At 49.0% G+C, this 27,794-nt stretch overlaps 1 protein-coding gene across 3 annotated transcripts; it reads left to right on the top strand.

Moving 5' to 3' along the window:
* The first annotated feature begins 1,437 nt into the window (after nucleotides 1-1,437).
* Nucleotides 1,438-27,794, top strand: SLC44A2 (solute carrier family 44 member 2 (CTL2 blood group)). 3 transcript variants are annotated; one of them, XM_031437261.2, is made up of 22 exons: nucleotides 1,438-1,566; nucleotides 15,249-15,297; nucleotides 17,963-18,036; nucleotides 18,159-18,243; nucleotides 18,817-18,901; nucleotides 19,132-19,242; nucleotides 19,331-19,391; nucleotides 19,497-19,620; nucleotides 19,739-19,822; nucleotides 19,916-20,028; nucleotides 21,378-21,509; nucleotides 21,601-21,700; nucleotides 21,786-21,878; nucleotides 22,048-22,132; nucleotides 22,722-22,984; nucleotides 23,070-23,164; nucleotides 23,822-23,925; nucleotides 24,032-24,105; nucleotides 24,191-24,261; nucleotides 24,422-24,510; nucleotides 25,634-25,718; nucleotides 26,185-26,557. In XM_031437261.2, exons 1-22 carry the CDS (start codon nucleotides 1,536-1,538, stop codon nucleotides 26,304-26,306), a joined length of 2,130 nt encoding a protein of 709 aa, XP_031293121.2. In that variant the 5' UTR covers nucleotides 1,438-1,535; the 3' UTR covers nucleotides 26,307-26,557. The 3 variants fall into 3 exon arrangements, with proteins under 3 accessions (XP_031293121.2, XP_031293122.2, XP_031293123.2); XM_031437262.2 differs by lacking the exon at nucleotides 1,438-1,566 and adding an exon at nucleotides 14,735-14,820; XM_031437263.2 differs by lacking the exons at nucleotides 1,438-1,566; nucleotides 26,185-26,557 and adding exons at nucleotides 14,738-14,820; nucleotides 26,564-27,794.

The following is a 27,794-nucleotide window of genomic DNA, read 5'->3' as shown; positions in this document are numbered from 1 at the left end:
TGTATACATAGTGTTAGTATCTGCAAATTCCCAACTCCCAATTTATCCTTACACCTCCCCTTTCCCCCGATGATCGATGTTCTGTTACCATAGACTGATTAACTATGCCTGTCCTAGAATTTGATACCAAATTTTCCTTTGGTATAATGCTCTTTTTCCTTTTGCATAATGCTCTTTTTTTTTTTCTTTTCTTTCTTTCTTTTTTTTTTTTCTTCTGAAAATTCATCCAAGCTATTGTGTTTAGCAGTACCAATACTCCTCTCCTTTTAATTGATGAGGAGTGGTCCTTGGTATGGATGAATTGTAGTTTGATGAACCAGCCATTCACCAGCTGATGGACATTTGAGTTGCTTCCAATTTGGGGCCGTTATGAATAAAGCTACTTTGAACATTTGCATAGATTTGCAAGGTTTTTTTCTTTTTTTTTTTTCTTTCTTTTTTTTTTTTTTAGTGGTTTTGTGGTTTTATTTTTCTTGGGTAAATACCCGTAAATACCCAGGAGTAGAATGGCTGGGTCATATGGTAGGCACCCATTTACAAGAAACTACCAGATCTTTTTCCAAGTGGTTGTACCATTTCACATTCCCACCAGCAGTGTGGAAGAGCCCCATGTACTCCAGATCCTCATCAACACCTCAATCTTTTGAGTTTTAACTATTCCTGTAGGTGTGTAGAGGTGTATTGTAAGGTTTTAATTTGCATTCCCCAGATGACTTCATTCTTTTTATCTGTTGCATGGTGATGATACCATTGTGTCTATTGTGTTGTATACACCCCTGTATTGATGAATACACAAGTTCTCCCCCATTTAAAAAAATATTATTTTTTAAATTTTGGTGGGGGGTTAATTAGGTTTTGTTTTTATTTTTAGAGGAGGTACTGGAGATTGAACCAAGGACTTCACGCATGCTTAGCATGCACTCCACCACTTGAGCTATACCCTCCCCCATTTTTACAATAACTATCAAAGCTTCAGGTAACACTCTTTGGCACGTACTCCCCATACATACACACCTGCGATGACTTCTCCAGGGTCAGTGGCAGAGAGGAACCGCACAGGGTGGAGACGATTGGGATTTAATCTTTCTGCCAGAGAACATTCTGACCCACAGCATCAGCTCACCCAGCTTGATGTTACCAAACTAAAATTCTTGCCAATATGATGAATGAAAATAGCATCATTTTGTCTGTTCACTGGCACATAGTCCGCGCTCAGTATCTATTTGGCGAATGAATGGATGGATAGATGGTTGAACGAATGACGACTGCTTCTTGCCCACTATACACACGGAGAGAGTCTCTCCTAAGCCCAGATGGGAAACAAAGGTTGGGGCCCCACCCCATCCAGAGCCCGGCCCCGCCCCCCGGGTGCCGCCCCTCGCCCGCTCGGAGCTCCCATTGGATGGGGCCCGCGGGGCCGACCGGCGGGAGGGGCGGGGCCGGGCCTGGGGCGGGGAGCTGCAGCCGGCGGAGCCTCCCGCCCTCCGGGGCTGGGGTCGCTCTGGCTCGCACTCCCTTCCCCGCCCGCCGCGGCCATGGTGGACGAGCGGAAGGACGAAGTCTACGGTAGGAGCTGCCTCTGCTGGGTTGTGTGGAGGCCTTGGGGGTGGGGGACGTCCGTGATCTTAAACACCCGCGCTGCAGCCCGGGGCCCCCCTCTTGCTTCCCGGCCTTGAATTCTGCTCTGCGCAGAGCCCACGCCTCCCTGCTTCCGCCGGGTTGCCCCGCGTCCCCTCTCGGGAGCCCCCGCTCCCTCTCCGGCTGATGGGCCAGGACTCATGGCGCATGCTCCGCCAGGGGAGGTCCCGTTATCTGGGCGGCTCGGATGCAGGGCGGGGGAGGGGAGGTACGGCAACTGGGGCTGGGAAGAAGACCAGGGCCCCGACCTCCCCAAATCCTCCTCCTTTTCCATTCCCCTTTGTACACGTCTTCCTCCTGCGCACATCCCCCTAGATGTCAGCTGTCCTGGGCTTTTGGTCAGATAGGGAAACTGAGGCCAGACTAGACAGACCGAATGTGGGAGCCCTTTGGGTCTCGCCCTCCACCTAGGGAAGGCGGAAACGAGGGCCCCACCGGCGAAGGGGCAAGAAGAAAGCAGGAAACTGTTGAGAAACTTTCCCCTCCCTATATAAAGGGCCGAGGGAGGTGGGGCTAGCTCCCATTTCACGGAGTCTTGGCGACAGGGACCCCCTCCCTTGAACCTCTGAAGGCAGCCTTCCCTCTCGGCCCAGATGAGGCCAAGATGAGGCTTCCTCTCCACCCGCTTTCTAGGGTGCTTTCCTTCCCCTGGTTCCCATGGAGGGGTGATGTGGTCCTCAGTTTCTCCTTTTTCTTCCCCATTTTGGGTTCCCAGGGCTGAGCTGGGCACACGCCCCATGTGGCACTGCCCTGGGGCAGGGGATCCCAACACCCCTCCTTGTGTGACTGAAACTTCCTGGAAACTGTGAGACTGAAGGGCCTTGGGGAGGGGGCCGGAAACCACTCATAAACAAGCTTAAACAGGACTAGAGCAGTGCCTCCCTACCCCCAGGGACTGTGGCCTCCAGAGGCTGCAAAGAGAAACAGATATGGGAGGCCAGGCTCTCCACGCCCAGCCCAGCCAAGAGGGAAGCACTGGGACCTGGCAGCCGCCCAACTTTTCCCCTCCCTGCTTGAAGCTGCCAGCCCCAACCTCCTGAGGGGCCTCCTTGCTCTTGGTTTTGGCCCAAGCCCCAGACCCTGTGGCTGTCTTTGCTGTGTGTCCCTTGGGTGTGGCTGGCTGTCTCTGATCTGGGATTATCCATCTGGGGTCCTGCCTGCCTGTGGGCAGCACCTGAGAGATCGTTGGTCTCCCTGAGGCAAGGCTGGGGCAGAGTAGACAATGATGGGATTCACCCAGCCTTGAATTTGGCCAAAAGGAGCCAGCTATGGATGGGCCTGAGTAAACCCTCCCAGGTCCTGCCAGGACCACACTGAGACAGGAGACCTACATGCCTAACAGACCTGGTCCTGGGCTCTGGGAGAACATTGCATCAACAAGTATGTACTGAGCATCCTACAGGCAGCATCCGGACACAGACAACACAGCAGTGAACAAAGCAGAAAAATCCTTGAATGAGTAGGTAATTTTAGGTTGTTGTCAGTGTAGTGAGGCAATGAACAGGACACTGTGTGTGTGTGTATGTGTAGGGTCATCTGGGATTATTTTAGGCGACCAAAGGCTGGGGGTTGAGCCAGCCGTGGGAAGATCTGAGAGAAGTGTGATCTAGGGAGTGAGAACAGCAAACAAAGCATGCAGTTGCTTAATGATTTATCTCTATGAGGCCCAGGGGATCGTGAGATGGAGACTTCAGCTGGGTCTTGCAGTCAGGCCCTCACTTCCTCTAGAGGGACCACATTGCTTGAATCCTCCAAGTTGTGTGTCGGGGGGTGATCCTTGCTTAATTTGTACATGGTCCATTCTCATCAGACCCAAAAACTGAGGACCCTCAGGCTGCCCTGTGAAGTCTTTGCCAGATAACGGGGAGCTTTCCTTTGGGAACAATGTGCAAAGAGTGGCTCAGGTATCCTTCCCTTGTGCCCTAGTGCCTTCCCATCAGTCACCAACTTAGGGGGTAATGTCAGACACGCATAGGTTCAAATCCTTGTTCTGACACAGATGAGCTCTGTGGCCATGGGTGAGTTGGTGACCTCTCTGAAACTCCATATCCTCATCAGTAGGGCTGGGCAGACCGTGCTGACTGGTAGGAAGTGTTTTGCACACTGCCAGGTGACCTCTACGTGCTCCAAGGCCTCTGGGACTGGGGATACTGGGGATATGGATTTTCTGTGAGCTGATGGAGAGGCAGCCCTCTGTCAGGGTGTATACTTAGACTGGACTGATAAGGGCAGAAAGTTCCCTCCCTAGCAGACACCTTATCTAGAGGAAAGCAGCATCTCTGAGGAAGCCAGGAAATGGCTCCTGGCCCCGGCGGATGTCAGCAAGGGGCACTGCCAAACTTCTCAGCCCACCCTTGACATGAGCAGCATGGAAAAAGATTCTAGGTAACCTAAAACAATAGACTGATGGGGTGAGGGGAAAAAAGTAATGGTGCTTGTTTAAAAAGTAGATTTCATGGCCCCATTCACTAGAGAATTCAACTCAGCCCGCAGCAGGGCGCTGGCATCTGAGTTTTTAAAAAACATTGTCGGGAGAGGGTATTGTTAATTGCAACTTTTTTTGGAAAGAGATAACACATTCACATGCTTCCAAAAAAAAAAAGATACAAAAGACTTTATAGCTTTATAAAATCTGCTTCCTGCTCCCTCTCCCAATATCACACTTCTTTCTTGCAGTATATCTGCATGGCAACTTGTTGTGTTTTCTTCCAGGGTCTAGGCCTTAGACCTTCTCATGCAACTACACATATTCTTTATTTAGTGGCTTTTCCCCCCTCTTTTACAAAAATGTTAAGAAACCCTTAAAGTGCTAGCTTTGTGAGGCAGGAATGCATATCTGTTTAGTTTGAAGGTGTATCCACAGTGTCTGTCACATGGTAACAAAGTCGGTGCTCAACAGATACATTTGTTGAATGAAAAGTTGTGTGTTTCACATTGTGTTGCTTTTTTTTTTTTTTTTTTTTGCTTAATGTGTTGGAGGTGATCTCTCCCTCACATCAGTGCCTGGAAACCTCTTCAGTCTTTTGGGACAGTTGCATTAAGTTGTGCATTTGTGGGTGGACCATCTTAAGTTGAACCAATCGAGGGGAATATTTTGAACTTTTTATTGAAGTAGAAAATTCGTACATAAAAGGGTACACACATCTCAGCAGCACCCAGGTCAGGAAAAAAAACATTACCAGCCCCCAGAGGTCCCTTATGCCCAAGGACGGCCTATTAGTATTATGATTATTTTTATTTTTGTGTGTGTGGTTAAAAAACATAACAAAATTTCCCATCTTAACCATTTTTAAGTTCAGTAGTGTTAAGTATTGTTACACTGTTGCACTGTGGCCTGTTTTTGTAAAGCCAATGGATTGAGTGGCTCTTACATTTTTAAATGGTTCTTAAAAGAAGAATATGTGACAGAGATGATATGTGAACCACAAAACTTAAAATCTTTAATATCTGGGGGTAGGGTACAGCTCAGTGGTACAGCGCATGCGTAGCTTACATGAAGTCCTGGGTTCAATCCCCAGTACCTCCACTAAAAAAAAGATAAAAATAAATAGTTTAAAAAAACCTTTAATATCTGGCCCTTAGAATAAATTTGCAGATGTCAAGTAAGGCCTTTCTCATCGCCCCTAGAAAGTTCTCTCCTGCCTCCTTCCAGTCAATCCCCAAAGGGAGGCTTATTGTTTATTTTTTTTAATGGAGGCACTGGGGATTGAACCCAGGACCTCGTGCGAGCTAAGCATACACTCTACCACTGAGCTATTACCCTCTCCTCCCCAAGCTTATTTTTAAATCAGATTTTAAACTCTTACATAACAAAATTAATATATTCTCTCTGTTGGGGTGGGGGAGGCTGAAAATTAAAAATAAGCCCTCAACCGCACAGATTTTAGCCTTCCCTGTGAAAGAACCCTTCACATACCCTCAGCTAGCTGTCCCCAGCTCAGAGGTAACACAGCCAAGAAGTCTCTTTCCCGAGCTTAGACTATTCATTTCTTTGTGTATGTGTGGCATCTGTATCTTTTTTTAAAGCTCCTCAGGCTGGTTTACTGAGAAACAGTACTGTTCCTAGGGTGGGATACTATGTTGCCTTGTAAAAAGATGCAGTATGTCTAACCTTGCTGATGGGGAAACAAAGTCCAATGATGTCAGTCTGCGAAATAGCAAAGTAGGAAACAGGGTGTGTAACAAAACAGCGGGGTAAGGGATAAATAGCTACATATCTGCTTATGTATGTAGACATTTTCTGGAAGGAGGAAAGGGAAACCAGTGAGAGGAACTGCTCCCAATGTGAGGAAGTGTGGGCTCTGGGCCAGGGGTGAGAGGGAGAGTGATTTTTCTTAGTCTAAAGGCTTGTGCTGCCAGAAGTTGTTTGTTGTTGTTGTTGTTTAATCTTGATAAGCATACAGGTTACTTAACGTAAACAAGTTCATTGATAACCTCCTTCAGCAAATACTTGGTCCCAAGTGCCAGGTTCAACCCTGGAGATACAGCAGGCAATGTGCTTGCCAGGAACTGACATTCTTGCAAGGGATCCACATACTAAGATGACTGAGGAAAATTCTGAGAATATCAGAGAAGGGCTCTGGAGAAAAGTGTAGCCAGAAGGAAGGGTGGGCCTGATCTAAAGGGCCCGGAGGCAGGGTTTAAAATTTCAAATCAGAGGATCAGAGAAGGCCACATACTGACCTGACTAATGGAATAAGAAAGAGAGTCATGTTTCAGGCAGCGGGCAAAGCCTGTGCAAAGGTCCTGGGGTGGGGGAGTGTGTCTGGTATGTTTGAGGAGCCGTGAGGAGGTCCACATGGCTGGAGTGGAGAGGTTGAGGTATAGAATGGCAGGAGGTGAGGGCAGAGAAGGGATGGGCAGAGTGGACAGGGCCTTGTGCACCCCCGGAGGACTTGGGTTTTTGTTCCGAGAGAGATAGGAGTCATTGAATTCTGAGCAGAGGAGGGACCTGACCTGACTCCGGTTCACAAGGGCCCTCTGGCCTCTAGGGTGCAATGGCAGAAGCCAGGCGACCAGCCCAGAAGTGATAGCATTGGTCAGGGGGCATGAATTGCCTTTACCAAGGTGCTAAATAAATGAACAGACATACAAAAAAGCAAACCAGAGTTCTGACTCTCAGCTGGGTTCTGGAACCCAGCATTGGCTGTGTTCCAGTCCCAGCTCTATTCTTTTTTCCTTTTTTAAATTGAAGTATAGTTGATTTACAATTATGTTGTGTTAGTTTCAGGTGTACAGCAAAAGCAAAGTAATTCAGATTTTTATATATATATTCTTTTTCTGATTCTTTTCCATTATACATTATTGCAAGATATTGAATATAGTTCCCTGTGCTATACAGTAGATCCTTGTTATCTATTTTACTTTAAAAATTTTTAAAAGGTCATTTCAGGTTGTTTTTTCTCTTTTTATTTATTTATATTTTATCATTCCATTTATTTTTATTTTGGGGGAGGTAATTATGTTTATTTATTTATTTACAATGGAGGCATGGGGATTGAACCCAGGACCTCGTGCATGCTAAGCACACACTCTTCCACTGAGCTGTACCCTCCTCCTGTCTATTGTATATATAGAAGTGTGTATATGTTAGTCCCAAACTCCTCATTTATTCCTCCCCCCACACCAGCTCCATTGTTCCCAGCTCTGTACCAGCACAGACCCTTTCAAGTATCCCTGAACCTTTTGTGTCTGTACCTTTCATATATCTGAGCCTGTCTGTCAGTCTAGAAAATGGGGTTAAAGTGTCCGCTCCCTCTCAGGTCTACCTCAAGGGACCAGTGAACTCCTGTGGGTCTAGCACTGCACTGGAACTGGGTCTATGGTAAATGCCCGGTTAATCGGAGTTCTTTGCAGAGTACACAGCTGAGGAGCAGGAGCAGCGTTCAAAATCCCAGTTCCCGCTGACTGGGTGATTTCAGACAAGTCATGAAGCATCTCTGGGCCTCTGTTTCTCCATTATGCCATCTACCCTCAGAGCCTCGTTGTAGGAATCAAATGAGTTCCTGGAAGGAAATGTCTGCTTCAGTGCCCAGCACACAGTAGGTGCTCTATTTCTTGCTCCCAGCATTGCTCTCAGTGGAGTCACTTCTAGTTTTCCTACCCAGATGCTGTCCCCAAACCTTTTGTCAAAGGGACTTGTCTGGGCAGCTGAGATGTCCATTACCCATACACAGATTTCTGGGAAGGCGGGGTAAGCCGGCCTGGCTGCGTGGGCGAGGCCTGGGGCTGCTGCAGGCCTTGTGGACTTGGCCTGTAACCAGAAGCTGCGGGGGCTGGGTGCCACTTGATGTCCTGGCACGAGGATCGTGACCAGGCAGCCTCTCTCTGTTCTCTTACCTCCTACGCCCATTGAACTGGGTGGACTGGCCATCCTGCCCAGCCAGGCCTGGACCCAAGGGCTGCCTCCCCTCCCCAAACCTGGTCTTATGGCCCAACTTTCCCAGACCTTCTCCCCCACCATTGTCACATCTCTCCCAGCATCTGCCAACGAAGTGGCCTGGGTTGGAGCCAGCAGGGCCTTGGTTCGATGCACAGCTCACCGGCTATGTGGTTGGAACACAAGGCCTCAGTTTACCCCCTCTGTCAAATGGGGCCTCACTCCTAGTTAGCGTTTCTGGAAGCCTTGGACCCCAGACCTGTGCTAATTGGTTTTTTCTGCATCAGGTCCTGGCAATACCTACCAGGAAATGCAAACTTGAGTCCCATTCTCCACATGGGAAAATGGCAGCCTGGAGAGGGAGAGGGCTTGTCAATTCCCCCCCCCCCCCGCCAGTGTTGAGGGGGATAAATGACACGTCTTACCTCTCCTGGTCGTTGTCAGCAGAGCCCATGAAGCAGGGTGGCGGGGCGCAGACTTGGGCTCAACACATGTCAGTTCACTGCCTAGAGACCAGGGGGCAACAAACTTCTGTAAAGGACCAGAGAGTAAATATTTCCAGCTCTAAGGGCTCCATACAGTCTCTTATCACTGCTGCTTAAGTCTGCCATAGGCAATAGACAACATGAAAGCGAGCAGCCTGGACAAGATGAGAAGGAATGAGCATGGCTCTGGGCCAAGAGAATTAGACTTACGGCCCCTGACATTTGAAATTTCACATGAAGACATAGTCTTCTTTTGATGTTTTTCAGTCATTTAAAAATAAGGTCCTACTGTAGAGCACAGAACTATATTCAATAGGTTGCAGTAACCTGTAGTGAGAAAGAATATGGCCAGGTGGAGGGTGTAGCTCAGTGGTAGAGTGTGTGCTTAGTTAGCATGCACAAGGTCCTGGGTTCAATCCCCCATATGGCCATTAAAGTAAATCTTATTGCCTCCCTCCTCCAAAAAAAAAAATGAAAAAGAGTACGTGTATGTGTGTATATATACGTATATTTAACTGAATCAGCAGTTACAAACATTCCAACACAGATAAGTGAATCACTACGCTGACACCAGAAACTGATACATCGTAAATTAAAAAAAAAATTTTTAATAGAAAGACCATTCTTAGCTTTGAACCCTATGAAACCATGGTGGATGGATTTGCCCCATGGGGGATGGTTTGCGAACCCTGGCCTGAATAACACACTGCGGTAGGCAGCATAACGGTCCCCCCAAAGATGTCCACATCCTAATTCCTGGAACCTGTTACTCTGTTACCTCACGTGGCAAAAGGGAATTTGCACATGAGATTAAATTTAGGATCATGAGATGGGGAGATTAATCCAGGCTCATCCAGGTGGGCCCAAGAACAAGTTTCCTTATAAAGAAAAGAGAGCTCAGATATATGCCCAGGAGTGGAATTGCTGGGCCATATGGTGGTTCTCTTTTTAGGTTTTTGAGAAACCTCCATATTGTTTTCCATAGTCACTGCACCAATTTACATTCCCGCCAACAGTGTAGAAGGGTTCCCTTTTCTCCACATCCTTGCCAACATTCGTTATTTGTGTTCTTTTTGATGATGGCCACTCTGATAGGTGTGAGATAATATCTCATTGTGATTTTGATTTGCATTTCCCTGATACTAGTGATGTTGAGCAACTTTTCATGTTCCTGTTGGCCATCTGCATTTCCTCTTGTGGAAAAATGTCTGTTCAGTTCTTCTGCCCATATTTTAAGAGTCTCATGCTCTACCGACCGAGCTAGCTGGGTAGGCTCTGCCCATATTTTAAATGGCTTGGTTGGTTGTTGGTTTGCTTTTTAATTGAAGTACAGTTGATTTAAAATGTATTAGTTTCTGGCGTACAGCATGGATGGAATCATGCTAAGTGAAATAAGTCAGACAGAAAGACAAATACTGTAAGATACCACTTAACATGCGAAAATCTAAAAAAATACAGCAAACTAGTGAATATAACAGAAAAGAAACAGACTCACAGATGTAGAGAAGGAAATAGTGGTTACCAGTAGGGAGAGGGAAGGGGGCGGAGAAAGATAGAGGCAGGAGAAGTAAGAGGTACAAACTATCAGGTATAAAATAAGCTACAAGGATGTATTGTACAACATGGGGAATGTAGCCAATATTTTATAATAACTGTAAATGGAGTATAACCTTTGAAAATTGTGGATTACTATATTGTATGCCTGTAACATTATATTGTACATCAACTATACTTCAATTTTTTAAAATATATTGTAATATAAGTACATAAATAAAGAAAAAAGAAAAAAAAGACGGAGGGGGAAGGTATAGCTCAGTGGTAGAGTGTGTACTCAGCATGCGAGAGGTACTGGGTTCAATCCCCAGAACCTCTGGTAAAAATAAATAAATAAATAAACCTGGTTACCTACCCGCCCCCACAAAAAAAAAAGGAATTAAAAAAGAAAGAAAAGAGGGAGGCAGGGGAGTCAGAGGAGGAGACCTAACAAGGGAGAAGATTCTCTGAGACTGCAGAAGGCTTGCAGCCTGGCCAGCACCTTGATTTTGGCCCAGTGAGATGTACTTTGGATGTCTGACCTCTGGAAACTTGAGATAATAAATTCGTGTTGTTTTTAAGCTGCCAAATTGGTGGTCACAGCTTACAGCAGCCATAGGAACCTCATACAAGCACTAACTCGGGAGCAGGGTGGCCTGGCTCTGTGGCTCACCAGCTTTGTGGCCCCAGCATGTTATGTCTCTCTGGGCCTCAGTTTTCACATCTGTCAAATGGGATCAACCCACAAAGTTGCTATAAGGGTGAATTGAGGTAAACCGCATAAAGTTTCTGAAGAGCACCTGGCACTCAGTAAACCAGTGATAGGGAGGCACTGGGGCATTGTTGCAAAGATACAGCAAGTTTCCACCCTGCAGGGTTTGAATCAGGCTCAATTATCAAACCATTAGGATTCGCTTTGCCCCTCCCTCTGTCCCCCCTTGGCTAATGTTAAAATGAGAGCTAATGGAACCCATCAGATGACAGTACCAATGTTCCCTCTTATATTTCCTGAGCCACCCACAAGGCAAGGCCCTGAGCCAAGGCTACACCAGGCGCCTAGCTCTGCATCTTTAATTCCATCTGACAAGTTCACACTACAAGGCCATAGCTCGACTGTCCCAGCTACAGCCACCAAATTTCCCTGAGAACTGACTGAGACTTCGCCTCCCCAGCCTGAACATGCTGTCATGCTCCTGCTCAAACACCCTCAGTGGCTCCCATTCACCCATCAAAACTGGAGAAGGGACCCACCACTTGTTGCTAGGGTACTGGGCATGCAGGTTCCTCTCCCTGACCTACGGTTTTCTCTGTTGTAAAATGGCTTGTTAATAGGAGTGCCTATTTGGTAAAGAGCCCTGAGCCAGGGTCTGAAACGTACTCCTTGGTTAGCACAAGCCGTTCTTATCTGACAGCTCCCACTGCCAATCTGGCTGCTATTTGGCTGATACTAGAAACCTCCTGAGCTGCCTTCTCTCTCCTCCACCCATCTTACTGGTCCCACCTCTTATCAGAAGGTTGAAATATGCTCTTGTGTTTTCCCTTCATACTTGTGAGTTTTCAGTTTTCTATATTTGCATGATTAATCCACATGGAATTTGTTTTGCAAGGTGTTGGAGGTGGAGTTAACTTCATTTTCTTCCAAATGCACAGTCAAAGCTAGTGACTGATTATCCTTTCCTTGCCAACTGGAAATTTCACACTTAATATATATTAAATTCTTATATGTATAAAATTTGCAAATTAATATGGGCACCTGGAAAACTCTAAGCTGCTTTTTTTTCCCTTGCTTTTAAAAAAAATTTTTTTTAACGGAGGTACTGGGGATTGAAAACCTCACACATGTTAAGCACATGCTCTACCACTGAGCTATCCCCCATCCCCTTAAAGCTGCATTTTTATTTTCAGTTTTAGCTATGCATACATGGATTATATGCTGTGGTTATTCATTTAACAAACCCTGACTGCCGGCCTGTTCTATGCCAGGTGCTATGCTGGGCGCTGGAGACACAGTTCTGAACAAAACGGACATCAGTCCCTACCCTGTGCAGTAAACATGCGGGCAGACAGTAAACAACCAATATATAAATGAGTGGTGTTAGGTGGTAAGAAACAACATGAAACCAGGTAACAGGGGAAAGGGGGAAAGGGCGCTGTCTTAGGACAGTCAGAGAAAGTCTCTGAGGAGGTGATGTTTGAGCAGAGGTATGAAAAAGGTGGAGTCATGTAGATGTCTCCACGGGGAAGAGCTTTCTAGGTGGAGGGAACAGCCATTGCAGAGGTCCTGAAGGGAGACTGTGCCTGGTGAGCTTGTGTATGGCCAGGAGGCCAGCGAGGCTGGAACAGAGCGAGGAGAGGAGAGAGTGAAGGAGGTGAGGTCAGGGAGGTGACGAGGAGAGCAGGCAGGGCCTCATGGGCTGCAGGGAGGACTTGGGCTTTTCCTCAGAGTGAGATGGGAGTCTCCTCCGGGTTCGGGGCAGAGGAGGGATGTGCCCTGACTTGGGTGTTTACAGGCTCCTCTGGCCACTGTTGGGGGAACAGTGCAGGACAAGGGTGGGAGCTGCACTGTCCAGACAGGAGATGACAGCCATGTGACAAGGGTGGGGGCTGAGGAGAGGGTGAGAAATAGTTGGATTCTAGACAAATTCTGAAGGCAAAGCTGATATAAAGCAGAGAGGTATCCCAGGTTTCCAGCCTGAGCACTTCTGACTTGGGGCACCTTGGGGGACACGCAAGGGCTTGATGTGGCCATGCTGAGTGGGAGGTGCCCATGAGACCCCTTGTGGGCTTCTGGCGGGCAGAGTCACAGGGACATGCAGCTTGGGGTGAGGCCCTCCCCAAAGGTCCACATTTTAAAAAAATTTTTTTTGAGAAGGAGATTGTTAGGTTTACTTATTTATTTTTGGAGGAGGTACTGGGATGGAACCCAGGACCTTGTGTATGCTAAGCATGCGCTCTACCACTTGAGCTATGCCCTCCCCACTCCCAGGGGTCCACATTTGGGCATCATCAGGGTGGAGCTGGTGGTTGAAGGCCTGCGTCTGCCAGTGTGTCCCCAGGGGACCGAGTGTATCTGGGAAGAGGAGAGGCTGTGGCCTGGGCACCGCTCGGACTGGGTGGGACTGTGGCAACCAGAGGACTACTTTGGGAGGCCTGGTCACTCAAGGGCATGGCTTTGAGCCTGGGGCCTTGACTGTCTGTTTGCTCAAGCCTGTGGGCCAGGGGGCAGATGGGCCTCCACAGCTGGAAGCCACTAGGAGGGGGAGGTGACATTTCTCTCAGGATAAGCTGAGTTGGTGACCAGAGCCCCACAAGGGGGTGCCTGACTCTGAGGCAGCAGCTACAATTAAGCACCAACTGTATATAACCACACTTATGACCCTTGCTTGCTGTATGCTCTGTATAGTTGGTTGTACTGTAAGTATACAACTGGGCCCAAGGGTTGTTGAGAGATGCAGTGAGAACAGGCACATGATGAAGGGAGGATACAGCCGTGGGGGCTGTGTACTCCCACACAAGCTGTGCAACCCCACACTGACTATATACCTTCCACCAGCTGTATACCACTACCCTACTGTATATTCCACACTGATTAAACACCCCTAACTGTATACCTCCATGTGGGCTATATGCCCCATGTTGGCAGTACCCCCATACCTACTGTATACCCCCACATCCGCTGAACTCCCCTACACTGACAATATAGTGCATCTGCGCTAACTGAATATCTCCTGGTACCTGTACCTAGTTTTGGCTGATTTTGCCTTTATGCTTTAGCCCCATATCACAATTGAGGAAACTGAGGCTCAGGGAAAGGAAGGCACTGGCCTGACTATCCTCTGGCTCAGATGCACCCAGAAGGATGTCAGCTCCACCAGGACAGACCCACAAGACTGGGTCTCTCTCATTTGCCCCTGTTCCTGGTGCCCAGCCAGTAGGCACTCAGTAAATACTTGTTCTCCAAAACAGTGGCTTCAGGATTATCGACTGTGAGGGTGTGCAGGGATGGCTAGCTCAGGTGTGTAGCCTCAGGGGCCACAGAGGGACCAGAGCCAGGCAGGGATGTGACATGGGGACTGTAAGTCGCCGTTTTAAAGAGACTGGCGATGTGGATTTTTAAATAGACTACAAATATTTAACTCCTGGCATTTAATTTTTTTAAGAATGCAGACCAGAAGAAACAAACACCCTCCCCCCCACCACCACTAGCTTGAGAGTTTTCAGCCTGAATAGGCTATAATTGGTTGTTTGAGTTCAGCAAAACCAACTGCCGGTTTTGTGGCGCCTGGCTAGAGATTTAACCTCCTTGCGCCTCAGTTTCCGTACCTGGAGAATGAGACAATTATCAGGCGCCTTCCAGGGTGGAGGGTTGTTCTAGGCGGTGTCGCCTGGTGGGTGGTGGGGGGAACCCAGGCCACGGAGCGCTGCCTTAGGGTGCCCGGGGTGGGGGCTGGGCGGCTGGCGGGGAGGGCTAAATCCGGCCGGCGGGTGAGTGGCGGGAGCAGCTGCCGCCCCGCCCGGCCCCCTCCTCCTTCCCTGCCTCCCTCCGTTTCGCGGTCCAGTCTGTCCGGAGGCAGCCGCTCCACTAGGGCCGGTCTGACCGGTTTGGGCCGCCCCGCCCGGCTCTGCTGGGAGGAGCCGCCGCCAGTCGGTCCCTCGGTCCCTCCCTCGGGACGCCCGCGCGTCGGGACCCGAGGGCCAAGCGGGCACGGGAGCAGGCGGGCGGCCGGCGGGGCTGGGCACCTGCAGGGATGGCGGGCGAGCGGCAGCACTACTACGGGAAGCACGGTAGGCAGCGCCCGCCGCCCGCACGCGGGCCTGGCAACTTGGAGGGGGCAGCGGGAGGACGAGGATGGGGGCTGAGGGGCGAGCGGAATTTCAGATCTCTTCCTGTAGGCCCCTCATCATCACCTGCCAGCATCCCTCACCCCAGTCTTCACCCGGAGGTCCCTCCAAACTCCCTCCTCCGAAGAGCCTCGTCGCCGCCTCCCTAGTACTCCTGTGGGAACCTTCCAGATCCTATTTTGGACCCTCCCCTCCCCACCGGGCTCACTGACGGGCCCCTTTCCAGCCCCCTCCCAGTGAGTGGTCGCCAGGTGATAGAAAATCCGCAGGATATCTGAATCTTACTCCTCCCGTGGCCAAAGACACCCCTAGGGACCTCTGGGGAAGGGTGATCTCCCAGTCCCATCTTGGTACCTCTGGCTGATTTTCAGGAACACCGCAGAAGTATGACCCCGCCTTCAAAGGACCCATTTACAACAGGTAAGGTCTCTGGGCTCCTGGAAGGGGAGGGGTCTCTGCTAACACTGCCTCCACCCCTGTTTCTTTACACACAGCCCCACATCTGTTCGCCAACGAACTAGTGATTAATATTTGCAACTTAACGATAAAGAAACTTAAAGATAAAAGAACAATAAGAAAAACTTCCTTAATATACAAAGAGTCTTTACAAATGAACTTTTAAAATTCAAGCAAAAGACTGGAACAGATCATTTATAGAACAAGAAATGCTGTCGAAATGGAGTTAATGGAGAAATGAATGCTCAAACTCACTGGAAAGTAATGGAATGTAACACAAAACAATAACCAAATAGAATTTCCCTGTCACAGATTGGCAGAGGTTAAAAATATTCTCTCTCTCACACACACACACATGCACACACACATACATAGAAGATTGACAGACTAGAATATACAGAAGTAGAAATATAATGTTATAAATCACTGTTACATCAATTAAGAAAAAAGATTGACTTATAGTCTGCTCTGAAACTAGTTGATAGTCTTTTTTGGAGGGAACTTAGAAATACAACTTTTTTTTTTTTTAATGTTCAGCTCTTTGTTTTAGCAATTAAAATTCTAGGAAAATAATTCTCCTAGTAAACCTTGCATACATGGACAAAAATGTATGATACTGCTGCCTTTTTGAAAATGGTGAAAACCAACAACCTGGGTTGCATCTCTTGGAACTAGTTAGATACTAGTTACAACAGTGCATCCTTAGGTTATAATATTACACAGCTGGTAAAGTGTACTTGAGTCTTTCTAAGTAGTGATGTGGATCCATCTCTTTAAAAGATTTGTTTTGTTTCTTTAAAAAAACTTTTTAATTAAATCTTTTTTTCTTTTGGATCCCTCTCAATTTACTAAGTGAAAAAATAAGACATAAACAGTGGATGTATCATGCTTGAATTAAATTTTTAAAAAAAATTTTTGGAGGTAATTAGGTTTACTTATTTATTTATGTATTTATTTTTAGAGGAGTAACTGGGGATTGAACCCAGGACCTTGTGCATGCTAAACATGCGCTCTGTCACTTGAGCTATACCCTCACCAGCAAAAAAAAAATTTTTTTGGAAAACACTTGTACCAATAAATAAAGGGCTCACAAGAAATCATTAATAGAGGTTACTCATGGTGAGGTGAATTATATGGGAGACATTTCTTAATTACATACATTCCTGTATGGTTTAAATTTTATCATGTTCATATTTGATCTTATGATAAAAAAATAGTTTTAAAAACTTGAGTAGGTGCTAACATGGTTTGTGAAACATGTTTTTTTTCATTTTTCTTCCAGTTTTATTGAGATATAATTGATATATAATACTGTATAAGTTTAAGGTATACAGCATAATAATTTCATTTCCAAATACCATGATTATCACAATAAGTTAAGTGAACATCCATTATCTCATAGATAGAAAAGAAAAGAAAAAGAAAGAATATGTTTCCTTTTGAGGAAGTCTTATGGATGAGACCTCTTAGGATTTACTCTCTTAACAACTTTTGTATATAACCTACAGCAGTGTTAATGATTTTAATCATGTTGTACATTATATCCCTGGTACTTATTTATCTTATAACTAGAAATTTGATCACCTTCATCCAATGCCCCCCTGCCCTTCCTCTGGTAACCACAAATATGATCTCTTTTTCTATGAATTTTGTTTGAAGTATAATTGACCTACATCACTATGTTAGTTCCTGGTGCATAACATAGTGATACATTGTTTCTACACATTGCAAAATGATCACCACAAAATAGCTTAAATTTTAAAAACATTGATATGTAATGCTGGTAAAGATGTGGGGAAATAGGCACTCAATCCAAAGAGAGCTGAACATTGCTGCAACCTGCTTTGAGGACAATATAGCATTAGGTATTAAAATTTATTTTGAGGGGGGTTTGAGTTATAACTAACATAATATACTAATTTCAGGTATACAACATAGTAATTTGATATTTTTATACATTATGAAATGGTCACTTCAATAAGGCCAGTTACCATCTGTAACCATACAGAGTTGTTACGGTATTATTGACTATATTCCTGATGTGTATATTGTATCTCCATGACATTTATTTTATACTTGGAAGTTTGTACCTTTAATCCCCTTCACCTGTTTCCTCTGTCCCCCCTACCTCCCCTTTGATGACTGCCAGTTTGTTCTCTGCATCTATGAGTCTGTTTCTGTTTTGTTTTGTTTGTTCATTTGTTTTGTTTTTTAGATTTTACATATAACATACATTGTTTTTCTCTGACTTATTTCACTTGGCATTATATCCTCCAAGTCCATTCCATGTTGCTGCAAATAGCAAGATTTCACTCTTTTTAATGGCTGAATAGTATTCCATTATAATATTATATGTGTTATATATTACATTCCTATATATGTATATATATGCACTACTTCTTCTTTGTTCATTCATCTATGGATGGGCACTTGGGTTGCTTCTATATCTTGGCAATTGTAACTAGTGCTGCAGTGAAAGGTGTTAACATTTAAAATACACATGCCCTTTGACCCCTCAGGAACATGTGTCCAAATAGCCCTTGGATATGTGTATGTGTGCAAGGTAGGATGAATTCATGATATACAGGACACCAATACTCCCACCCTGATGTGGTCCCTTGCTCCCCAGGGGCTGCACAGATACCATTTGCTGTGTGTTCCTCCTCCTGGCCATTGTGGGCTATGTGGCTGTAGGCATCATAGGTGAGCAGAGGAGGGGAGGGTATTGGGGTTCCAGGGTGGGAGGGCAAGCCATAGCCTCTGGGGCAGAGTGGGGCTGGTGCTAAGGAGTGGCAGCGCCTCAGCATCCCTGGATCCCTCCACAGCTTGGACCCATGGGGACCCTCGAAAGGTGATCTACCCCACTGATAGCCGAGGCGAGTTCTGCGGGCAGAAGGGCACAAAAAACGCGTGAGTCTGTCTCCTTGGCGCCTGCTGGGGCTGGGGAGGAATGGGTGAGAGACCTTTATCAGCACTGGGGAGAAGGTTCTAGGTTTCCCCCACCTCCATCCATCCACTAGTTTGATCAACAAGTATTTATAAAACTCCCACCATCACCAGCCTCTGCTCTAGGACACAGCACTAAATGAGACATTCAGAGCCTTGTCCTCTGGTGGCCCACATATTAGGGAGAAGACAGAGAGGAGATAGTCCCCAATCTGATGTCAGGTGGTGATGAACAGGTGAGGTAAAGAGCAGGTTTAATCTAAGCTGTGCCATTCCCTGGCTGTGTGACCTATGACAAGTGTCTCAACCTCTCTGGGCCTCATTTTCCTCATCTCTGAAGTGGGGATCATGACAGTCTCACCCTCATGGGGCTGTTGTGATGGTTAGATGAGCCAATACATGTCCAGTGCTTAGAACAGCACCCAGCATGGAGTTGCTGCAGCAGCATTATTACTGTTGTTGTTGTTTTCATTAAGGTATATTACATAGGCTGACTAAGAAGTCTTGACAGTTTCCATCTCCCTTCCCCAACCCCAGGAACAAACCCTACCTGTTTTATTTCAACATTGTGAAGTGTGCCAGCCCTCTGGTCCTGCTGGAATTCCAGTGTCCCACCCCACAGGTAACTTGTCCCCTCCCAGCCTCTTTCCCGTCCCCTCACCCCTCCTTCCATCATCAGGTCCTTTTCCTTCTATAGCTGGAGCTTCTCTCACAGTCCGTTCTTTCTCCCTGGTGAATCCCAGGCCTTTCTCTCTCCCTGGTGAATAAGGGGGAGGGGGTGGAACCTCTGTCTTGAGAGGGGATAAGGTGTCCGTTCTGACCCTACCCAATCCTGCCTTCTGCCCTTCCAAGATCTGTGTGGAGAAATGCCCCAACCGTTACCTCACCTACCTGAACGCTCACAAATCCCAGGACTTTGAATACTATAAGGAGTTCTGTGTGCCTGGCTTTAAGAACAACAAGGTAAGCGGGTGGCTGTCCTTGGAGCCCGGGCAGGGACAGATAGAGAGTGCCGACCTGCAGAATTAACCCACTCCCTCTCTCTTGGCAGGGTGTGGCTGAGGTGCTCCGGGATGGCGACTGCCCCGCTGTCCTCACCCCCAGCAAACCCCGTGAGTCTGGGGTCCCATGAGCTCAGGTGGTCCCGTGAGCTCAGGAGGGGCATGGGGAGGTTTCAGGGGCTCAGCCTGACTGGTCCCATCCCCTGCTCCATGCAGTGGCCCAGCGATGCTTCCCCGCCATCCATACCCACAAAGGAGTCCTCATGGTGGGCAACGAGACGACCTATGAGGATGGACTCGGTGCTCGGAAAAACGTCACGGAGCTGGTGGAAGGCGCCAAGTGAGGACCATAACCTACCATGCCCACATCACGTTTTCTTGGGTGGGACAGGGCATCCCCTGGGGCTGGCCCAGGCAGGGAGGCAGGTCTGACCTAATCCTCATCTGCCTTCCCCCAGGAAGGCCAATGGAGTCCTGGAGGCCCGACAGTTGGCCATGCGGATATTTGAAGATTACACTGTCTCCTGGTACTGGATTGTCATGTAAGTGGAGAGAGAAGGTAGCCCTCCCTGGGCTGCCCTGTCTGAGACTGGTGAGGGGAAAGGGTCTGCTCATGCCCTCATTTTATCCCCCAGAGGCCTGGTCATCGCCATGGTGATAAGCCTCCTGTTCATCGTCCTGCTCCGCTTCTTGGCTGGCATTATGGTCTGGGTGATGATCGTCATGGTGATTCTGGTGCTGGGCTATGGTGCGTCTCCTCTTCCCTGCGCCCTCCCCTCCCCACCGTCTGCAAAATGCCTAGGCCCTTTGAGCTGTCAGTGGCCCATGGAGAATCTTCTCCTGAGCCATCAGGCATCCTCCATCTTTGATCTGAAATATTTGTGAAGATGTTTATCTCAACTTTGTTTATGAGAGCAGACCCTTGGAAATAACCTCAGTGCTCATCTCTGCGAGATGGGTTAAATCATAATCTTCCAAAACAGGAGGGGATCTGTATTTCATCGAAGAGTAAAGGCCTTCTCAAGCAGACCATTTAGCACGGTGGTTAAGGCCATATGCTGTGGCACTAGGAAGTCCAGGGTTTCAAACGCTGGCTCTGCCAATTCTTTGCTCTGTGACCTTGGGCGAGAGACTCAACTTTTCCATGCTTCAATTTCCTCCTCTATAAAATGGGCATAATTAGTATTTACTTGTTAGGAGGCTTAATGAGAAGAAGATAGTGTCCAGGAGAAATGGAGGAGGGCCCTGGAGATCTGAGGCCTATGGAACCCAGAGGCCGTGCTCAGATCCCAGTGCCTCCTGTTCTGTTTATTTATTTAAACTTTCCAGGAGGAAAGATGCCAGACATGCAACCCAATCAGAGGATACAGATGTTAAAATATTCGTATTAATAGTGGCTTCTGTCTGGGTGCTGGCAGTTTAGGTGACTCATTCTTTGGTACTTATCTGTATTTTATAATTTTCTTCTACAGAGAGTTAAGGAGAATTCTGAAAATTCCTAAAGCTGCCCCACTGAATGTTAGCGCCCATATCCTCCCCCCTCACCCATGAATCATTATACAAGGGGGCAAAGTGGTCAGTAAAGCCTCAGACCACACAGTATCCTGACATTCATTCATTCATTTAATGAGTGACTACTGTTTTCTGGGCAGTCTTCTAGGTCCTGGGCTTAGCAGGCATAGCAATGAATAAAACAGGACAAATCCTTACTCTCGTGGGGCTTATATTCCTGAGGATATGGGCAAGATGGACAAGAAACCTACCAGAAATCCTCTTGGATGCCAAAGCAGTGAAGGGAGATGAGAAATCAGAGTGTGAGAGGGTCTGATTCTACATGGGGGAAGGGATCCTAGAAGGTCTCATGAGGTGACATTTGAGCAGAGATTGGAGGATGTGAGGGATCCTGTTGCAGAGAGACTGTACCAGGCAGTGGGAACAGCAAGTACAAAGGCCCTGAGGCAGGAGCAAGCAGTGGCAACCCTTCTCAGCCTTGGTTTTTGTTTCTGTTAAATGGGAGTGGTTTTGTACCTGCTTTGCAACATTGGGGAGCAGTTGGTGGGCTGAGGGCAGTCGTAGCACAGTGGTTCCCCCATGCAGGAATATTTCATTGCTACATGGAGTACGCTCGACTGCGTGGTGAGGCCGGCTCCGACATCTCCCTGGTGGACCTTGGCTTCCAGACAGACCTCCGCGTATACCTGCACTTGCGCCAGACCTGGATGGCCTTCAGTGAGTCCCAGCTCCCCACTCCTGCCCCCAGTGAGGCCTGGGTGGGGATCCCAGGCAGGTAGCAGATTCGGTCACCCTCTGCCCCCTGCAGTGATAATTCTGAGCATCCTCGAGGTTATTATCATCCTGCTGCTCATCTTTCTACGGAAGAGAATTCTCATCGCCATTGCACTCATCAAAGAAGCCAGCAGGTGGGTGCCAGGGTGCCAGGGGATCAGGCTAGGGTGGTCCCAGGGCTGCTCTGGCCTTGATGCCTGTGTCTCTGCTCCTCCACAGGGCTGTGGGATACGTCATGTGCTCCTTGCTGTACCCACTGGTCACCTTCTTCCTGCTGTGTCTTTGCATCGCCTACTGGGCTAGCACTGCTATGTATCCACTGTCAGACCCCGATCTCCCACCCTGGGGGTGGCTAAGTGCCTAACTTGGAGGTGACCTGCAGCTTGAGGGCAAGGCCAGAACGTGGTGGGGGAATGGATTCTTCCCCAGGTGCCCCTGGAATCCCTAATCCCAGACCTTGGGTTCCTTAACAAGCCTCCAGCTTCCTGTCTACTTCCAACGAAGCCGTCTATAAGATCTTCAGTGACACTGCCTGCTCAGTTGCTGGGAAAACCTGCAACCCTGAGGTGGGTATTCGGAGATGGGGGGATGGCTATTTCCCTAGCAGCCCACAGATGATCTGAAGCCTCTCATCTCCACTTGGGACCATTGAACAAACATTTGGTGCCTGCTGTATGTCCTGTGCTGGATGTTGGGGGCATGGAAGGGAAGGATTCAACCTGGCAGCTGCCCCCACCCAAGTGCTGAACCATCCACCTTTCTCCCCCTTGACTTCATTTCCTGCTCCCACACCCCTCTCTTAACCCTAATGGCCAGTTCTTGCTTCTAGAACCCCTTCCTTGCTTTTCACAAGGCCCTAACCTGACCCCTGTGGTCCTCATACTGATGTCTGCCACACGTGATCTGTCCACATGGTCACTCCATTGAGCCCCGAGATAGCCTGTGCCACCTCACTGATGCCCATTGAAACCATGAACCCTAATCTTTCTTCTAGAACCCCTTTTGCAAACCCCTATCCTAAGCCTCCAATCTCTTGACTTAACTCTGATCCTTATGACTCCCATCCCACCCTACTGTCTACCTGATCAGGACCTGATGCCCAGAGCCCACTCTGAACCCCAGCCCCTATGATGTGACTCTGTGTCCCTCCCACAGACCTTCCCCTCCTCTAACGAATCCCGCCTGTGCCCTGGTGCCTACTGTCAGTTCGCCTTCTATGGTGGTGAGTCAAATTACCATCGAGCCCTCCTGGGCCTGCAGATCTTCAATGTCTTCATGTTCTTCTGGCTGGCCAACTTTGTGCTGGCGCTGGGCCAGGTCACGCTGGCTGGGGCCTTCGCCTCTTACTACTGGGCCCTGAACAAGCCGGATGACCTACCTGCCTTCCCGCTCTTCTCTGCCTTCGGCCGGGCGCTCAGGTGGGGTCCCAGGTGGGCTGGGGGTGGGAGTGAGATGGAATGGAAGAGTCTTGGCCTGGCCACTGACCACCCTCTTGGCCCGAAGGTATCATACAGGCTCCCTGGCCTTTGGCGCCCTCATTCTGGCCATTGTGCAGATCATCCGAGTGATGCTGGAATACTTGGATCAGCGCCTGAAAGGTATGGCCCACATGTGGTTGGACCTGACTCCCATAGTAGGCGGGGCTAAGGGGCAGGTTGGGATTGGTTCTTGTGTGGGGGTGGGGTTAAGATGGTGAGGCAGGGATTGGTTCCTGCCAAAGAGGGGGAAAGGGTGGGGCTGAGGGGCTTGAGTGATTGGTTCCTATGATGTAGGCGTGGCTGAGAGCCCCAATGAGTGGTGTTCATATTGCTGAGGAGGCAGGAACAAGAGTCCTGAACCACCATTGGCTTCTGAAGAGAGGGTTGGGATGGGATTGGTTGACCTTTCGGGTAGAGCCAGGGAAGCATCAAGAATTGACTTCTGTCAAAAAAAAAAAAAAAAGAATTGGCTTCTGTCTGGAAGGTGGGGCCGGGGTGGTGTAGTGGGTTGTCTTTGAGCCCTGTCTTGGAGACTGGGCTGAGTGCCCCTTTTTAAAAAGGGGGGCGGGGCTGAGGGTCCTAGCCCAGGTTAGTTCCTACTAGGGTGTGGGGCAGGACCCCAAGGGTCCTGGATCAAGTCTCTTCTCACCTTCTCTTGGAGAAGGTGGGCTCTGAGTCCAGGGCTGTAGCAAGTTCCTGTAAGGGGGAGGTCTGGGGGGTGTCTTACCAGGCTAGTGGGGTCCCCTCTCACCGCTGCATCCCTCCCCTGTCTGCCAGCTGCGGAGAACAAGTTTGCCAAGTTCCTCATGACCTGTCTCAAATGCTGTTTCTGGTGCCTGGAGAAATTCATCAAATTCCTCAACAGAAATGCCTACATCATGGTGAGTAGGCCTGGGGCCAGGAAGTAATCCCGCAGCTCCTGCTGGGTGGGAGAAGCCCTCATTTCCCACCCGGTAGGCCTGATTCATCCCTCCCACCTCCCTGTAGATTGCCATCTATGGCACCAACTTCTGCACTTCGGCCAGAAACGCCTTCTTCCTGCTCATGAGAAACATCATCAGGTCAGGGAAAACACTCTCTCGCCAACTCCCTCCTCCTCAGGGCTCTGAACCATCATTCATGCCTGCTTCCCTCTGTCCCCTGCAGAGTGGCCGTCCTGGACAAAGTTACTGACTTCCTCTTCCTGTTGGGCAAACTTCTGATCGTGGGTAGTGTGGGTGAGTGCCGCTCACCCAGCCTGTCCAGCTGCAGGGAGCCTGTTGGGGACGACTTGTGAACTGCTGTTGGGCCCCCACATTTTCTGTGATGAGTATCTTCTCCCCTGGGGTCTTGTTGGGGGGGCTACTTCCTTTATCCAGAGCCCTCATCCCTCTCCAGGAATCCTGGCTTTCTTCTTCTTCACCCATCGAATCAGGATCGTGCAGGACACAGCACCACCCCTCAATTACTACTGGGTCCCTATATTGGTATGAACCTTTGGGGATGGACAGGGGTCTGGGGAGAAGGAGTTGTTGGAACTCGCCTGGCCTCCTTTGACTAGACAGATGTGGATCGGCAGGAAGGGTATAGCTCAGTGGTAGAGCACATGCTTAGCATGCACAAAGTCCTGGGCTCAATCCCCAGAACCTCCACTAAAAAAAAAAAAAAAATAATAATAATAATAATAATAATAATAATAATAATAATAAATAATAAATAATAATAATAATAATAATGAGATATCTAAATAAACTTAATTACCTTCCCCCCTCAAAAATAAACAGATGTGGATGGGGTTCAGAGGTGGGGAACTGGTGATTAATTCAGGCCACAAACATTTATTAAGTGCGTCCTCTGTTCCAGGCATGAGATGGACCTTTTCCTTTATGAGGAAAGAGGCCTTACCATGCAGGAATAAATAGACATTAGTTGATGCTGATGTGTGTAGATGTGTGATTGCAAACTTGTATGTGCCGCAGGGCAGAATTACAGAGAACTGACTATTAGAGCTTGTGGTGGAAGATTGGGCAGGCGTGGGAGTCCGGGGGCTTCACCATGAAAGTTACATCACATCTAAGATCTGAAGGCAATGCAGGCAGCATCCAAGCAGAGGGGACGTGCAGGGACTATGCCAGGAACAGTGAGCAAATCAATGTGGCTGGTGTGGAGGTAGTGAAGGGGTGAGGAGGTGGAGATAGGGGCAGGGAGGTGATGAGGCCATGGATGGGTTAAGGCATCACTCAAAGGGCAGTACAGTATCTGAGTGCAGGCCTTGGGGCCCAGTGTCCTAGATTTTTATCTTTGTTCTCTATTTACTAGTTCTAAGATGAGTGACTATGGCCAATCTCTGAAGTCCACTCACTTCAGCCCATAAATGTTTACAGGTACCTAGCAAGGTTCTGTGAGTCTCCAAATGTCTGGGGATCTAGCAATAAATGGGATAGACACAGACTAGTGTTAAACCTGTCATGTCTTAAACTTGCATAAAATTGGAGCCAGAGGAAGGCCTCAGAGGAGGGGCTTATCAGCAAGGAAATGGCGAGACTCCAACCCAGGAGGGTTGCCTTAGGCAGGAGCAGGGGTGGGAACAGCTTGTCTCTCCTCTTCCAGACGGTAATCATCGGCTCCTACCTGATTGCACATGGCTTCTTCAGCGTCTACGGAATGTGTGTGGATACACTGTTCCTCTGTTTCTGTGAGTGACCCCTCCCTGACCCTCGATGGGCCCTGACTCCCTTCTCCCCGTTGGGCAGAACATCTCCCTCCGATGGGGCTACACGTTGGCATGCCTGGTGCCCCCAGCCACCCCAGGGCCTGACTGTCCCTCATCCTAGGGCCCCGGCATGCCCCCATGGCTTCCCTCTGCACTCAGAGCTGCTCCATCCTATTGTCCCCTGGTCCAGGCTGTGGCTGGAACTCTCTGCCCCTGGGCCCTCAGCTTTGGAGTTTCTGGCTTTGTTGGGGGGATCTGTGGCTGCCACTAACTCTGGTCTCTCCATCTGTCTGTTTTGTTTTTTTTTGTTGTTTTCTTTTGTTTTTGTTTTCTCTTTTCTCTGCCTCTCCTCCATGCCTGCTGGCTTCCCTGTTCTTCCCTGCCTCCCTCCTCCCCTCCCTTCCTGACTACCCCACTTTCCTCCTGCTGGTTCCTGGGGGGAGCCCAGGTGAGGACCTGGAAAGGAATGACGGCTCTCAGGAGCGACCCTACTTCATGTCCCCCGAGCTGAGAGACATCCTGTTGAAGGGGAGTGCGGAGGAGGGGAAGCGGGCCAACGTGGAGGAGTAGAAGGGGAGGCTGGCTTGGGGGCCAGGCAGGCCTCCTCGTTTCCTCCCTGTAGACCCGGGGTGCATGTAGGGGCTTCCTGGCCTGGGAGTGGGGAGCGAGTGTGTGTCCCGTTCCCAGTCTGCCGCTTCCCATCCCCATGTTTCTTGCTTCCTAACCCTCTGAGGCTTCTCTGTGGCCCCCATCCGCCTGCCCTGTCCCCGGAGGCCCCTGCCCGTGGGCCCTGCTCACACCGCCTGCTCTGGGGCCTCTCTCTGCAGTGGAGGACCTGGAGAGGAACGATGGCACGGCCGAGAGGCCTTACTTCATGTCTCCCACCCTCAAGAGGCTTTTGAAAAAGACCAACAAGAAGCCGACAGAGTCCTAAACGCCCCGCCCTCCCACACCTCCCCTGAAGTCTCACAGCGGGTGCTCGGCAGCTGGATCAGAACCCCGGCCCCTCGGGCTTACCTGATGTCCTATCACTGCCGCCCCTTCCCGCCCCCCATCATCTAGTTACCACCAGTTTCCGGGAACCTGGAGGATTGGGGCATCTCCCTATGCCAAAGGCCAGTTGGAGTTTTCACGGTGGCCCCCCCAAGACAGTGCAATGAGTCTCTTCAGCCCCCACTGGCTCAGATAAGAAGCCCAGCGAGGGGGTTGGCCTCTGTGGGCTGCCTCCCGCATCCTGTCTCCCTCTTATGACAGGACAGCATTTGCATCTGCAGGAGCGGTGGCCATAGTCAGCTCCAGCTTCTAAGGTCCCCCCCATTCACTTATGTGCTCTGACCAGGATGCCAGGACCCTCTCCAGGGCTGAGCAGCTGGCTACTTGCCACTCCAGGAATTTCTTTATTATTTTTTTTTCAGCCTGGACTTGCATTAAAGGGTCTATTAACTTTTTTCTGTCTTCACGGCTGAGATGGGACTGCTAAGGAATGCTTTCCGATGTCCCTTCCTTGGATGTGACAGGGGTGGGAGTGTGTGTGCCCAGGTGGGGGTGTCCCCTGGCACAGGAGGCAGTAGTGGGCGATGTTGATGGGAGAAGAGGGAGTGGGACTGTTGGGGGAGGGCAGCTGGTGTGGAGCAGGAGGGAGGAGGTTGCTAATAACTGCTTAATGGAAACCTGCTGGCTGGCTGGCTGGCAGGGTTGGACCGAATTTCCCCCTTCTCTATGCCAGTTATTGACACAGCTCTCTTTGTAAGAGAGAAAAGAAACTGAATCCACTGAAGGGAGGATTTCAGGGGGAGAGGGGATGGGCAAATGGGGCCTCCCTGCCCAGTCACCTCGCCTTGAGTGTGATTTGCCAAATTTGTTAAACTCAGGGGAACTGGTGTCCCAGTTCCCCGTTCGCCATATCCCAAGGCCCCCGGATCTGGGATCCCAGAGAGAGAGAAGTCCCAGCCTGGGGTTTCTGTCTCCTGTGCCTGCTGCCCCTCCTCCCCCATTCTGTCTGCACACCCCTACATATAACTGCATTCCAACCACTAATAAAGTGCCTATTGTACAGAG

Source organism: Camelus dromedarius, chromosome 27, assembly GCF_036321535.1.
Source record: "Camelus dromedarius isolate mCamDro1 chromosome 27, mCamDro1.pat, whole genome shotgun sequence".
Lineage (NCBI taxonomy): Eukaryota > Metazoa > Chordata > Mammalia > Artiodactyla > Camelidae > Camelus > Camelus dromedarius.
Note: the sequence above shows the minus strand (reverse complement) of the source record. Positions and strands in the feature narration are given on the sequence as shown.